The following is a 13,604-nucleotide window of genomic DNA, read 5'->3' on the forward strand; positions in this document are numbered from 1 at the left end:
CAACTTCCTTCACAAACAAATACCCAAACACCACACTCTTAACTATTCACAAGAAATTCAAATCATCAGCAATTCATGATCAAAGCAGAATCAATCTAACCAAAATAGAAGCAATACCAACGATGTGATTTGAAGATAATAATGAAGTGGCTACTCTCCTAAATCTCAGAATGTCTCCTGCCAAGCAGAATACTTCTCTCATTGATTTTCATAGGAGGCCCTTCACTACCAGAAAATCCTACATCACTAGGCTGATGAACTAATGAATTTATATTAGCATTTTACATTCATCATTAATTTTGTCTCTCATTGCAGTTACTATTGTACTTTTTACTAACAGATACTGAAACCTTTCAATAGTTTATCATATGTACCTGTTTGTTCACATACATTCACATACATGTATCGTTAATAGGATAAATTAAGAACTGAAAATGAATCCAATCAACTATTTTAGAATAAAGTTAGATATCCTCCCTTGCCACTATGTCGAACACTTTTTTGGGGTACCTATTCTGTCCCTGCTTCTGGGGAATCACTTCTTTCCCCCAACACCTGTTGACTGGTCTGGTGCCTTGGCACATGTCTGTAATCCCAGCAATTTGGGAGGCTGAGGCAGGTAGATTAAGAGTTGGAGGCTGGTGCTAGAGTTGTAGCTCAGCAGTAGAGCGCTTGCTTAGCACATGTGAGGTGCTGGGTTCGATCCTCAGCACCACATAAAAATAAATAATTGAGATATTGTGACCATCTACAACTAAAAAAGATTTGGAGTCCATCCAGAACCTGTCTGGGGATGTCTGTCAAAGGTAAGGTGCCTCCAGGTTCAATCCTCTGTTCCAAAACAACAACAAAGACCCACCTGCTGGCTGCATTGGGAGCAGCCTTAGTTATACAAGGTGATCCAGACTTCCTCAGTTCTACTCCTCAGCTTTGGATGATCGTTCACTGCCCAGCACCTTGACTGAAGTTGTAAAGATAATAATCTCTTCTGAATTTGGATTTGAGATTTAAAAATTTTTTAAAATTTGTTTTAATTAATTGTACATGAGAGTAGAATGCACTTTGATACATCATATATAATGGAGTGTAATTTCTCATTCTTCTGGTTATACATGATGTGGAATCCCACCTATCCTGTAGTTATATATGTACATAGGATAATTATGTCTGATGCTTTCTACTGTCCTTCCTACCCCCAAACCCCCTCCCCTCCCTTCACTCTGCTGTACCTAATCTACAGTAATTCTATTCTTCCCTAGCCCCCACCCCCTTAATGTGAATTAGCATCTGCATATCAGACTGATGGCTATCAGTGCTTATCTTTTAGCCACTTTGGAAGTTTGTGACAAGAGGAGAAAGTGGTCTTCTCTAGGTCCCTAGTTCTATTGGTAGTTTGCTTTGAAGGCCCTGCCTGGAAACTCCAGAGAGAGGTGCACCTGTACCCTTATCTCCAATTCTTTACTTTTTAAATTTTTATTTTATTTTATTTATTTTTTAGTTGTCAATGGACCTTTTTAAAATTTATTTATATGCAGTGCTGAGAATCAAACCCAGTGCCTCACACAAGCAAGCAAGCGTTCTGCCACTGAGCCTCAATCCCAGCCTCCATTTATTTACTTTTAACTTTATCACATTTGATTCTTCTTATTTGTTACCCACATAGTTCTAACTAAACATTTCTTTAGCAAAGCTCTTCCTACCCCACCACTTCTTCTTCTTCTTTTTTTTTTTTAAATATAATTTTTCTTTAGTTGTAGGTGGACACAATACCTTTATTTAATTTTTATGTGGTGCTGAGGATGGAACTCAGGGCTTCACGCATGCTAGGTGAGCGCTTTTCCTCTGAGCTACAATCCCAACTCCCCACCACTTCTTTTGATAATTAGGGTCAATGTAAAAAAATATCCTTATATGGGTGAGCTCCAGGTGCTTAGCCTTGAATACAGGGCGCAAATGATGTTTACACTAAGGGCCTAGAGGTGGCTTCTTAATTAATACCTTTGTAATGCCCTAGGGTGGGGATGTGATTTTTAGTGGCATTAAAACATCTCAAAATTTTATAAATGTGTGTAAATATATGTATATGGATGTATATATTTTATTATGTATGTATACATCCATATACATATATTTACACACATATATAAAATATGTACATACATGTATAAACATATATGTGTTTCTAACAGATACAACCTTGTAAATGGGAGTTTTAGGGTCTTTTAGGACTTTGAGGGATTATGGATTGTATCTCATCACCAAAACATGGAGACACAGATACCTGTAAAATATCCATCGATTCCATTGGTTCAACAAAGATTACACTTGCGTCCTCATCTGGACGGTGAGGTGACCAGCAGGAGGACTAAGGGCTGCTCCAGGGACAGATGCTGAAGCCTGCAGTTTCCCTGACTCTGGCAGCCAGAGGGGGTTCTCCTCTGGTTCTCTATGATGTGAGCTGGACACTGTGAAAACTGCGGCGGCCCTACTCCAGCTGTGCTGTCTCCCTCGCCTGCGTCCCTGCTCTCCGAACATTTTACACTCATTGCTTTTGGGGAAGTGAATTCTCCAGATGTTTGCAGATAAATTGGCCTTAGCAGGTATAGATGGTTTATCCCTGAAGCTGAGAAATTAGGTCTCTGTTCACTTGTAAATCACCTGGGGAGTAGATGGAGAAGAATGGGGATGGGATCCCAAAGGTCTAAAAATATTTAGATAATATTTTTAATTTAAAAATATTAAAAAAAAATATATATATATATATAGTGAAATCAAAGCTTGCCTCGGAGTAGCTTTGATTTCACTACATTTTTTTATTTTATTTTTTGAATTTTATTATTTATTTTTTTTAGTTTTCGGCAGACACAACATCTTTGTTTGTATGTGGTGCTGAGGATCGAACCTGGGCCGCACTCATGCCAGGCCTGCGCCCTACCGCTTGAGCCACATCCCCAGCCCTCACTATATATATATTTTTAAATATTTTATTTTTTTAGTTGTACACAATACCTGTATTTCACTTATTTATTTTTATGTGGTGCTGAGGATCGAACCCAGGGCCTCGCACGTGCTAGGTGAATGCTCTACCGCTGAGCCCCTCAGCCCTGATTTCACCATACTTAACCAAGACTTCAGTAGTTCTTTATTTGTGCCAGGAGATGAGATGATCACTTTACACTTTTAGCTCATTTATCATCATCATCATTGTTATTATTTTTACTTTTAGCTCAGTTACTCCCCTTAATAATCCAATGAGGTTGTGGCTGTTCTCAATTTGAAGGCTCCAGACGTTCAGAGTCTAACACAACCACCAAGGCCAGATTTTGAAGTAGGGATCAATTATGTGAGTGTGCACAGTGGTGGGGACAGAAGCCCCAAGCCCTTACATTTTGAGGGTGTGAGGAAGGCGGTTTAAATATGGTTTGCTTCTTCCAAAACTCATATTGAAATTTAATCCCCATCATGAGATGTTAAGAAACAGGACCTGGGCTAGGGTTGTAGCTCAGTAGTAGAGGACTTGCCTAGCACATGTGAGGGACTGGGTTCGAATCTCAGCACTGAATATAAATAAATAAATAAAAGTCCATTGACAACTAAAAAAATAAAAATAAATTAAAAAAAAAAGATACAGGATCTCTCACAGGTAATTGTGGTTCTGCTTTCATGAATGGGTTAACCTGTGCATTCCATGAGTAGATTAATGGGTTGCTTTAAGAGTGAGTCTGCTATATAAGCCAGATTGGGGCAGGGGATGTAGTTCAGGGGTAAAGCACCTGCTTAGCATACATGAGGCCCTGTGTTGGATCCCCAGGATTGCTGGGGGTAGTGAGGGAAGAAGGGGAGCCAGTTTGGCTAGGTTCCTCTCTTGCTCCCTGTTTCTTCTATTGCAATGACATGTGCTACCATGTGACTCTTCAGCAAGAAAGTCATTGCCAGATGTGTCCCCTCAATTTGGAGGCAAGAACTGTGAATCAGTGTAAATCTTTTTTTCTTTATGACTTGCTGATTATGGTTTGGATATGGTTGGATCTTAGCCCCCCCACAGTTTCATGTGCTGGAAGCTTGGTTCTTAATGTGGTGGTGTTGAGGTGGTAAGACATGTTTAAGAGGTGGATCCTAGTGAGAGGCTGTTATCGGTGCCACCCTCAGAAGGGGTTAATATAGTTCTGGGATCCTAGGTAGTTTTCTCCAGAGTGAATCATTACAAAAGAACAAAACTGGCTTCTTCCCGCTCTTTGGCTTCATCATGTGATCTCGCCATCTCCCACCACTCCCATCATGATGCAATTTGCCATGAGGCTTTTACCAGAGCTGGTGCTACACACTTTGGACTTTCAGCCAAATATTTAGCTCTTTGTGAGCTAAATAAACCTATTTTCTTTATAAAGGATCCAGCCTCAGGTATTTTGTAATAGCAATGGAAAATTGACTAACCTACTTACTCAGTTTGTGGTATTGTGTTACTAGAAACAGAAAATGAAGTAAAAACAGAAGTTTCTCTTGGAATTCTGAATTGATTGCTATAAGGCTGGAATTTTTTAGGGTCCTTGCTTGGCCTTCAGAGTTGGGAGTGCAAGGATAGGCAATGTTATTGAGGTGGTAAGAGATAACAGGAAAGCAAAAACCCTAAAAACACGTTGAGTTTTTAGGGGCCTGAGTTTTCTTTGTCATTTTCAAGCGTATTGTTTATAAAATGATTTCATGAAAGACTTCCTCGAAGTTGACAAAGAAGCGCCTTGTTACTTGAACAACCTTAATAATTAGGTACAAAAGAAATTTTTCTTAAAGGGGCTGGGGTTGTGGCTCTGTGGTAGAGCTCTTGTCTAGCATGCATGAGGCATTGGGTTCGATTCCCAGACACCACATTAAAAAAAAAATAATAAACAAAGTAAAAGCATTAAAAAAAAAAAAAGAAATTTTCCTTAAAGCCGTCAAAGGTAAACCCGAGGTCAAACTTGCAGGTCACTTGCCTAGGACAGACCATACCAATATGTACAATATTACCTCTGCGGGCATAAGCATTTCTCTGAGAAGGGCTTCCCGCACTGTCATCAGCTTTTCACAGAGGCCAGGGAGCCCCCCAAAACGTGAGGAATCCCTGCAGGACAGATCCCTTTAGAGACCCGGAGAGAGCAAAGCCTAAGAAGGGTGGGAGAAAGTCTGCAGTACGTATTCTGGTTTGAGAGGTCAAGGGAAAGCCCGGGTTCTGGGAATTGCTCCTTTGCCCTCCCTGGACTCCTGGGGGTCTACACTGCACAAGCAATACCCCCGTCCCGCCTGCAAATGGTGTTCAATACGGGTTTCTCTGAAGCCCGCTTCCGGGCAAGCGGACTCAAAGCCAGGGCGTGGCCGGCTCTAATCGGCTCCCAGCGCCAGCTCGGAGCCTGCAGCGGGTAACTACCTCTGGCCGCAGGAGCCCGCACCTTCCTTGCCTCAGTGCCTCTGGATTTGCTTTGGCTTGAGGGCGCCGCGCCCAGATGCACGAACTCCTTTTCTCAGCGGAAGGAGCGGGCATTGCCGCGTGCTGCGTCCTACAAGACGTGCTTACGTCGCGGAGGGCCGGCAGTCGGCACCGGAGCGGCCGGCGTCCCAGTTCGTGTGCGTTGGGCGCTACCGCGAGGCGGGGAAACGATAGGACAGCGGCTGTGCGGGTTTTAGGGCGGCGGCTGCCACAGCAGCAGCGCCCCGGGCGGAGAGGGCCTTGGCGGCCGAGCAAGCTGGGGATGGGGAGGACCGGGTGCCGCACCTCTTTCGGGTGCGTGTGCGACTCCGGAGTCGCACAGTGACGGCGACGGCGCCCCTGGCCCGGCATCTCCGAGGCCGCTTCGCCCAAGAGCTCGCGGCGGGCCGGGCCATGAGGAGCGTCCGGGGCCGGGCCAGGCCTCGCTGACCTCGGCTCCGCGCGGCGGCCTCCCCCATTTCCGCTCCGGCCTTACGGCATGAGTGTCCGCCCGGGCCCGGGGCCGCGGCTGCCCCAGTCCCGCTGCCCGCGGGCGCGCTTGGGGTTCGCGAGCCCGCGGTGCTGATCCCGGTTCGTCGCGCCGCCTGCCCGCCCGCTGTATGCCCCCCGGGCGCGGCCATGGAGGTGGTGGGCGACTTCGAGTACAGCAAGAGGGACCTCGTGGGACACGGGGCCTTCGCCGTGGTTTTCCGGGGGCGGCACCGCCAGGTGAGCGCTGCCTGCCCAGCTGGCCAGGACGAGGCCGGGACCCCTGGGCCGTAGCCCGACTAAGGGGTCCTGAAACTTGACCAAGCCGCAGGAGTCGAGGTCCCCCTATCATGGCTTGCCGCCTGGGGCCTGCCATTGTGCTCGCTGTCAGTGTCGCGGGGTTTGTTTTGGTAGTGCGAGGATTGTTTTGAGGCCGGAGCCTCCCTCTAGGCAGCGCTCCACCTACCGACGGGCGCCGGGTCACTGATGTCCCCTCCTAGTCAGTAGTGCGCTTAGGGTTTCGACCCTGTTAGCCGCCCAGGCAAGCTTTTCCACCTGAAGTTAACCCAAATGATAGCACTGTTCCTTGCATCTCTGGAGGCTCAATCATGGACCTTTGGTCCCTCGCAGCTCCAGCCCTGGGTTGCCGGGACTTGTCACCTTTGAGGATGGTAATTGCAGACCCAGCGGAAAATGGGCGGGTTTCCCGCCTGAGGCTTTCTCAAACTGGGAAGTATTACTTTTCCCAGCATTTGTTCCTCTACACCCCGAGGAGCTCCATACTATCTTCCCCTCCTGGTTAGAAGGGCCCCTAGTGGAAAAGATAGTTGGACGCTTCATTTATAATGAAAATAAAGAAGAATGCATGTTCAAGCCTTTAAGAGATTCTTTAAAAGCCTTTGCTGTTTCGCAAGAAAGGTCACATGAGGTTTTAGAATCTAAAGAATTTGGGAAGGCACATTGGGAGTGGTGGAAATTGTAAAGGCTTGGACTGTTGTGATAGTTGCCAAGGGGCATGTTAAAAGTGGGCTGTCTTACTTTTCATTTGTTATGAAAGTAAGGAAAAACTCAAGAAAAAAATTTAAAACACCTATAATCTAGTCAAGCTAACAAATACTGTTTTTCAGTTAACCATATCACTTTCCAAATTTGTAAACACATTTATCCATAATTCTTAGGTGGTTGTAAACTGTATTTTTTCATTTGATGCCAGTTCCTGTTTTGGACTTCATATTTGCTGTTTTTAGTAGCTGTGTTGTAGGACACTGGCTTGTTAAAATATAATTTATGAGACCATTTTCTTGTTGAGATTGAGGTTCTTTTTTATTTTCCCAAATGTCATACATTTATTTGTTAAAAGGATCTTTGTGCTTATAGATTTTTTTTCTGTTGAGTTGTTTCTATGTAATACTTTCCAGGAGTGACATTGTTTTTCTTTTCAGAAAACTGATTGGGAGGTAGCTATTAAAAGTATTAATAAAAAGAACTTGTCAAAATCACAAATACTGCTTGGAAAGGAAATTAAAATCTTAAAGGTATGTTACTTTTATGCAGTGTAATATTCTAGGTTAAAGACTATTCTAAATTTAATGAATATGTAATGACATTCTTTGCCATTTTGGTGATTGAGCCCAAGTTTGAGAATTCAGCTGCTGCTCATTTTTGCATGATCAGTTTTTTGCTCTGAAGCTGTTTTTTTTTTTTGTTTTTTTGTTTGTTTTTGGTTCCAGAGATTGAACCCAGCGGTATTTGAACAGTAAAACATGGTCCCAGGCCTTTTAATTTTTATTTATTTTTATTTTTATTGAGACAAGGTTTTGTTAAGATGCTTAGAACCTGGATAAATTGTTGAGGCTGATTTTTGAGTTTGAAATTCTCCTGCTTCAGCCTCCAGAGCCACTGAGATTACTGGTGTGCCCCAGAGCTCCTGACTTTCTGAGGCGGTTTTTAGGAACTGAAATGTATTTTTCTGTTATGTATAACTAATTAGAACTAATAATAATTTTTAAAAAATAGATACTTGTGGTTCTTGGCCAGACTTACAGGGATTCTGTGAAGAATGATTTTAGCTTCTCAAATTTCTTTTTTCTAGTTATTGTGTTACTGTTTGAGAAAAGGGCCAGGCAGCCTCATCCGATACATTGTTTTCTTCTAATGTTGACCTCTTACACATATAATTAAATTTTGGGGAATAGTGGGGACTCTTGAGGTCTTTTTTCTTTCCTTATAAATTGAAGAAAGTTATTTTCCTTAGAGGTGGGTTTTTTTTAGATGATTTACAGCCAGTATAATCCAAGGGAGAGGCTTTGAGGAAAAAGGGTTCCATGGTTAAATAAATTTGGAAAATCCTGTTTACTAAATATTTGGGCAGTCACACAACACTTGGCTCATTAAAGTGAAAAATCTTACCAGTTTCAGTGTACTTAACCCAGTGTTTCCCAAACTAAAATGAGCATGGAACCTTCACCCAATACTCACCAGCTTTCCTCATAATTATTCTGCTGAGAGTTCTTTGGAAAGTGTTTCAGTTCTTTGGGCTAAGAATTATAGTTTGTTTTCTTGCAAGCTTATAATATACTTTTTAAAAACACTTTGGAATTTTATCTCCATTGCCATTACAAAGAATATCAAATTTAGAAAACCAGAAAAAAGTAGTAGAAATTCTTTGGCTCTATTTAAGTAACATTTGCTCTGTAAAGGAGAGTACTCACTTTATTAGAAATCCAAAAATATTATGGTAAAGAAAATATTTAGATCCCAAATAAAGTTTGGTCAGACATATTATTTTGTTGTAATAAATTGAATTATTCCAGGCTATTAATAAAGGTGTGATATGCTAGAACATATGTATATGTATACTTTAATTTGTATTTACACACTGAAATATATTAAAATTACTAGGATCTTTATTTATTTCTCAATTTCCTTAACAGGAACTTCAGCACGAAAATATTGTAGCACTCTATGATGTTCAGGTAACTTATTTTGGATTATTGTTTTTTCTATTTCATATATATTTAAGTAAATTTTAATTAAAATTGTCAGTTCTTTTTGAAAAGATACAGTATGAATGGCATGTTTATTAGTTAAGAAATTGTTAAGGTAGCATATAGCAGTAGGCTAAAAAGTGTTGTGTGAGTAAATTTATTAACAATTAAAAATATACCATAGGGGTAGTATTGTTTTAGGTCAAGTACAGGAGTACTGACATCAGATATAGCATTTCCATCATAAATGTGAAAAAGACTTTTGTGGGCTATTTAAAAACTTAATAGAATGTTTTACTTTTCTTTTTTTTGGTACCAGGGATTGAAATCAGGGGTGCTAAACCAGTGAACCACATCCCCAATACTTTCTTATTTTTTATTTTAAGACAGGGTCTTGCTAAGTTATGAAAACAACATTTGTAAATCATAAAAGAAATATTAAAGAATAAAATGAATAAAAACAAGAACACTGTGCATGTTTCTCAGGTACAGCTATAGTTGTCAACATGGCATAAAATAGAATTGCATTGTATTTGTATGTGGGAAAGCTGTGTTCTAGTCATCTTCTAAGGTGAAATTTTTCTGTTGTCAGAATTATTCTTGGAAGTCCTTTTAAGAGGCCAGCTTTGGAGAAAAGTACTGTGTTCTGGGTAGTATGCCAGTTCAATTAGTTGGTCCATATTATGTTTAAATTTTTTTCTTTTATATAACTTAAATCACACGTGGCTACTGTGGTGTTCACTGTGTGAGAGCTATGAAGACAGACATAAGGAGAGAACTGCAGATTCAGGTTTTCTCTCCACTCTAGGGCAGATCCGTATGCATGATTTACATTTCGTTTGTTTTGCTTGGTTTTACAGTTGAATTCCAGTAAAGCAAATGGATATATTATGTGATTCTGTTATTTTTACTTCTAGTTAAAAACTTTTCTGTATTCATTTACATTATTCAAATTCATTCATTTTTGCAAATTTTTGAGTGGCTACCATATGCCAAGCATCGTACTAAGTGCTAGGAATAAAAAAATAAAGTTCTTGCTCTCAGTGTGCTTAATTTTAGTGGGGTGAAACGAAATGGACTGTTCTAGATATGCTTTCAAAACATGCACTACTTTTTAAAAAAGTATTTTTAGTCGTAGATGGGTACAATACTTTTATGTGGTGTTGAGGATCGAACCCCATGCCTCACCATGCGAGGCAAGTTCTCTACCACTGAGCTACAACCCAACCCTGTGTACTAATTTTTTTTATACATTTATTTTATTTGTTTATTTTTATGTGATGCTGAGGATCGAACCCAGGGCTTTGCATGTGCTAGGTGAGCACTCTACCCCTGAGCCACAACCCCAGCCCTGTGTACTAATTTTTGATGATGTCATATTGTGCTAAAAAGAAACTAAATCCACTTAATATTTGTTTTTGCCATTACAGAAAAATAGTGTATCCCTTCTGAACATATGTTTATTTCTTTTTTTATTAGTTATAGATGGACATAATACCTTTGTTTATTTTTATGTGGTCCCGGGATTGAACCCAGTGCCTCATGCATGCTAGACGAGAGCTCTACCACTAGGCCACAACCCTGGCCCCCATATATTTATTTCTTTAAGTTTAAGAATTGGAAGTACCAGATTAATAACCTGCGCAGGTTTAAAGTTTTTTTTTTAAATTTCATTTATTTATTCATTATGTGGTGGCGAGGATTGAACCTAGTGCCTCACATGTGCTAGGCAAGCGCTCTGCCACTGAGTTACAACTCCAGCCCCTTTCTGATGGTTTTTGAAAGCAACAATTTAACTTTAATCCACAGTTATATTTCGTAGTTATATTTCAGAATGTTTTAGATAAAACCTATTAGATAAAAGAAATACAGCATGTTTGTTACCTAATGCTAAATTAAAGTTTTTGATTATAGAGTACTATTGTGGGCTGGGGATGTGGCTCAAGTGGTAGCGTGCAGCCCGGGTTCAATCCTCAGCACCACATACAAACAAAGGTGTTGTGTCCGCCGAAAACTAGAGAATAAATATTAAAAAATTCTCTCTCTCTCTCAAAAAAAAGTATATTTAAAAAAAATAGAGTATTATTGTGCTTCACATTTGCAGTTTAAATTCCCCTGTACAGAATATATGAGTGCTGTGGGTATATTTTATTACCTATTTAAAAAGGTGTAATTTATTCCTTCATTAAGGAAATTCAAAGCAATATAGAAAAGGGGAAAAAACTCTTTAAATTCAAAACAAAATTCATCTCACAGTCCCTAGTTGAAATGTCCATTCTCTTCAGAGCTGTTTGGGTAGTTTGTCTTAGATTCTATGGATAGAGGGCACCAAGTGGTACAAGCCAGTGCCTAGTACAAAAATTGTTAAATAATATTAACTCTTAATTTCCCTTTTCTAGAGAGGTATGGAAAAACCCCAATATTGCTGAGTTTGTTTTGCTTTCATAGTGGAGTATACTTAGATTTTTTTCTATCAGAATGAGAAGTATTTTTAAGTACCATTTTTGGTTGTAGAATGAGATAACATTAGGGAGATATGTACTCAAAAACTCTGAATTTCAAGGTGACTGTTTTAAAATGTTTTATTATTTTGTACACTGTATACTATTGGAACTAATGTGTAAAAAATAAACTTAAGAAATATCAGTGAAATAAATGTCATTTTGAGCATTTAGCTATCAAGTAAACAGTCTCAATCTAGTATTTTAGATTTTCTTCCTTGATTCTGATTGTTTATCAAGGGGTACACTAAGTTTAGAAACTAGTACTTTTATCAACTTGAAATGAACATCATTTTTACTGACCATCAGTTTTGGAGATCTGTCTAAAGTGTATGTTTATGCTTTTTAAAATTTATTTATAAATATTGGTGTTAGAACCCAGGGCCTCAGTCATGCTGTTGCTGTACCACTGAGCTACATCAATATAAATAAATATTTATAAAATAAATAAATAAATATAAATTATATATAAAAATTTAGAAATTATATGTGTGTGTGTGTATACATACACAGGGGTACCAACCACTAAGTCATATCCCCAGCTTTTCTGATTTTATATTTTCAAACAGGGATTGCTAAGTTGCTTAGGGCTTCACTAAATTGCTGAGGCTGACCTTTAACTTCTGATCCTCCTGCCTCAGTCTCCTGAGTCACTGAGATAACAGGTGTGTGCCACCATTCCTAGCCCATCTGTTTTTTAAAAGAGATAACTTTTCTTTTTTTGGTGTTGGGTTTGAATTAGTACCAAAACTGCTAAGTACATGTCTACCACTGAACTACATCCCTGGCCCCCAAATTGAGAACTTTTGACATAAATATCAGTTCAGATGACACTTAAAACACATTTTCTCTCTCTGATTACAAGAGTATTTTTTGCTCCTAGTTACAATTATCAAACATTGTCAGAATGACAGATAGAAATGACAATTCCCAGAGAGCAATTTGGTGTATTTCTCTTAGATTTTTCTAAATATATTAATCCATTGTCATCGATATTTTTATGCTTTTCATTATGAGAGATTTATTAATAATTTTATACATGAATACAACTTTTATTAAGCTTAGTGTATCTTAAATTTTCATAATTATAACACTGAAGGAATAAATGACAATTTATTTACGTAAAACTCGATTATTGCCCTCTGGTTTATCTTTTCCTTTTGGATACAATGCTGCAGAGAAAGTTGTACATATCTTTAATTAGTTTTATGGTGTTCCTGAAATTGCTTGGTCAAAGATATATCATTTTGTTTTCTAAAAGGTTAAAGCAATTTATTTTTACCAATAGTGACTTTTTTTTGGGGCAATTTTTAGTAGGAAAATATTTTAAATATTTTATCTTTTTATTTCATTAATTTTTAGTATATGGACCATGTTGTATCTCTTCTAAATTTTCCATTGCTGGTTTATGATGCTTCTGTTGTGTTTTTTTAAAAATATGTTTATTTTTTAATTGTTGATTGACCTTTATTTATTTATATGTGGTGCTGAGAATTGAACCCAGTGCCTCACACATGCCAGGCAGGTGCGCTACCATTGAGCCCCAGCCCTTGTGTTTTGATTTTCGTACTGATTTCTTTGTGATTAATATTACTTGAGCCATTTAATGAGATGTACAGGAATATAGTAGTGAACAAAACAGAAATGTTTTTTGTCTTTGTGGAGCTTTAACTATATAAGGGGAAGATGATAATAAGCAAATAGTTGGTAATTCTAAGTGTACCAACTGCTATAAGGAACTCTGGGAGGGGCTTGGAGGAAACAGTATGGGGGCAGAAGAGTGGATCTAGGAAAGGTTCCCTAAAGATGTTTAAACAGACTTGCCAGGGGTTGGTGGTAGAAGAGCAAGTGAACTTGCATGGGAGAATGAAGCTTTTTATAAAGGCCACAGGCAAGAAAGATCACTAAGTTTGAGGACCAGGGAGAAGGCCAGTGTGACCAGACCACAGAATGAGAGAGAGTAGTGCTCAATGATGCTGGAGAGGTTACAGGGACCAGATGTGCTCTTTATTCTAAGGATAGTGCAAAAACCATGTTAAAGGAGGAGATTGAAGTCATGTCTGTTTTTTTAAGAGGCAAGTGTTGTCAGGAATACTGTACTTACCTATTTTTTTGATTGCTGATAAAACTCATAGATGAGAAAAAATAAAGTTGGAACTGCATTTTCATCATTTTCCAAAAGAATCA

At 39.3% G+C, this 13,604-nt stretch overlaps 1 protein-coding gene across 1 annotated transcript in view; it reads left to right on the forward strand.

Annotated features, from left to right (window-relative positions):
* The first annotated feature begins 5,538 nt into the window (after positions 1-5,538).
* The window catches only part of Ulk2 (unc-51 like autophagy activating kinase 2), a 61,578-nt gene continuing 53,512 nt past the window's right edge, over positions 5,539-13,604 (forward strand). The window contains exons 1-3 of the mRNA XM_078041102.1: positions 5,539-6,169; positions 7,372-7,464; positions 8,863-8,904. Of these exons, the coding sequence (XP_077897228.1) occupies positions 6,080-6,169; positions 7,372-7,464; positions 8,863-8,904 (225 nt within the window). The 5' untranslated portion in view covers positions 5,539-6,079. The remainder of the gene's footprint in view (positions 6,170-7,371; positions 7,465-8,862; positions 8,905-13,604) is intronic.

The sequence above is a fragment of the Ictidomys tridecemlineatus genome, chromosome 3 (genome assembly GCF_052094955.1).
Source record: "Ictidomys tridecemlineatus isolate mIctTri1 chromosome 3, mIctTri1.hap1, whole genome shotgun sequence".
NCBI classification, from domain to species: domain Eukaryota; kingdom Metazoa; phylum Chordata; class Mammalia; order Rodentia; family Sciuridae; genus Ictidomys; species Ictidomys tridecemlineatus.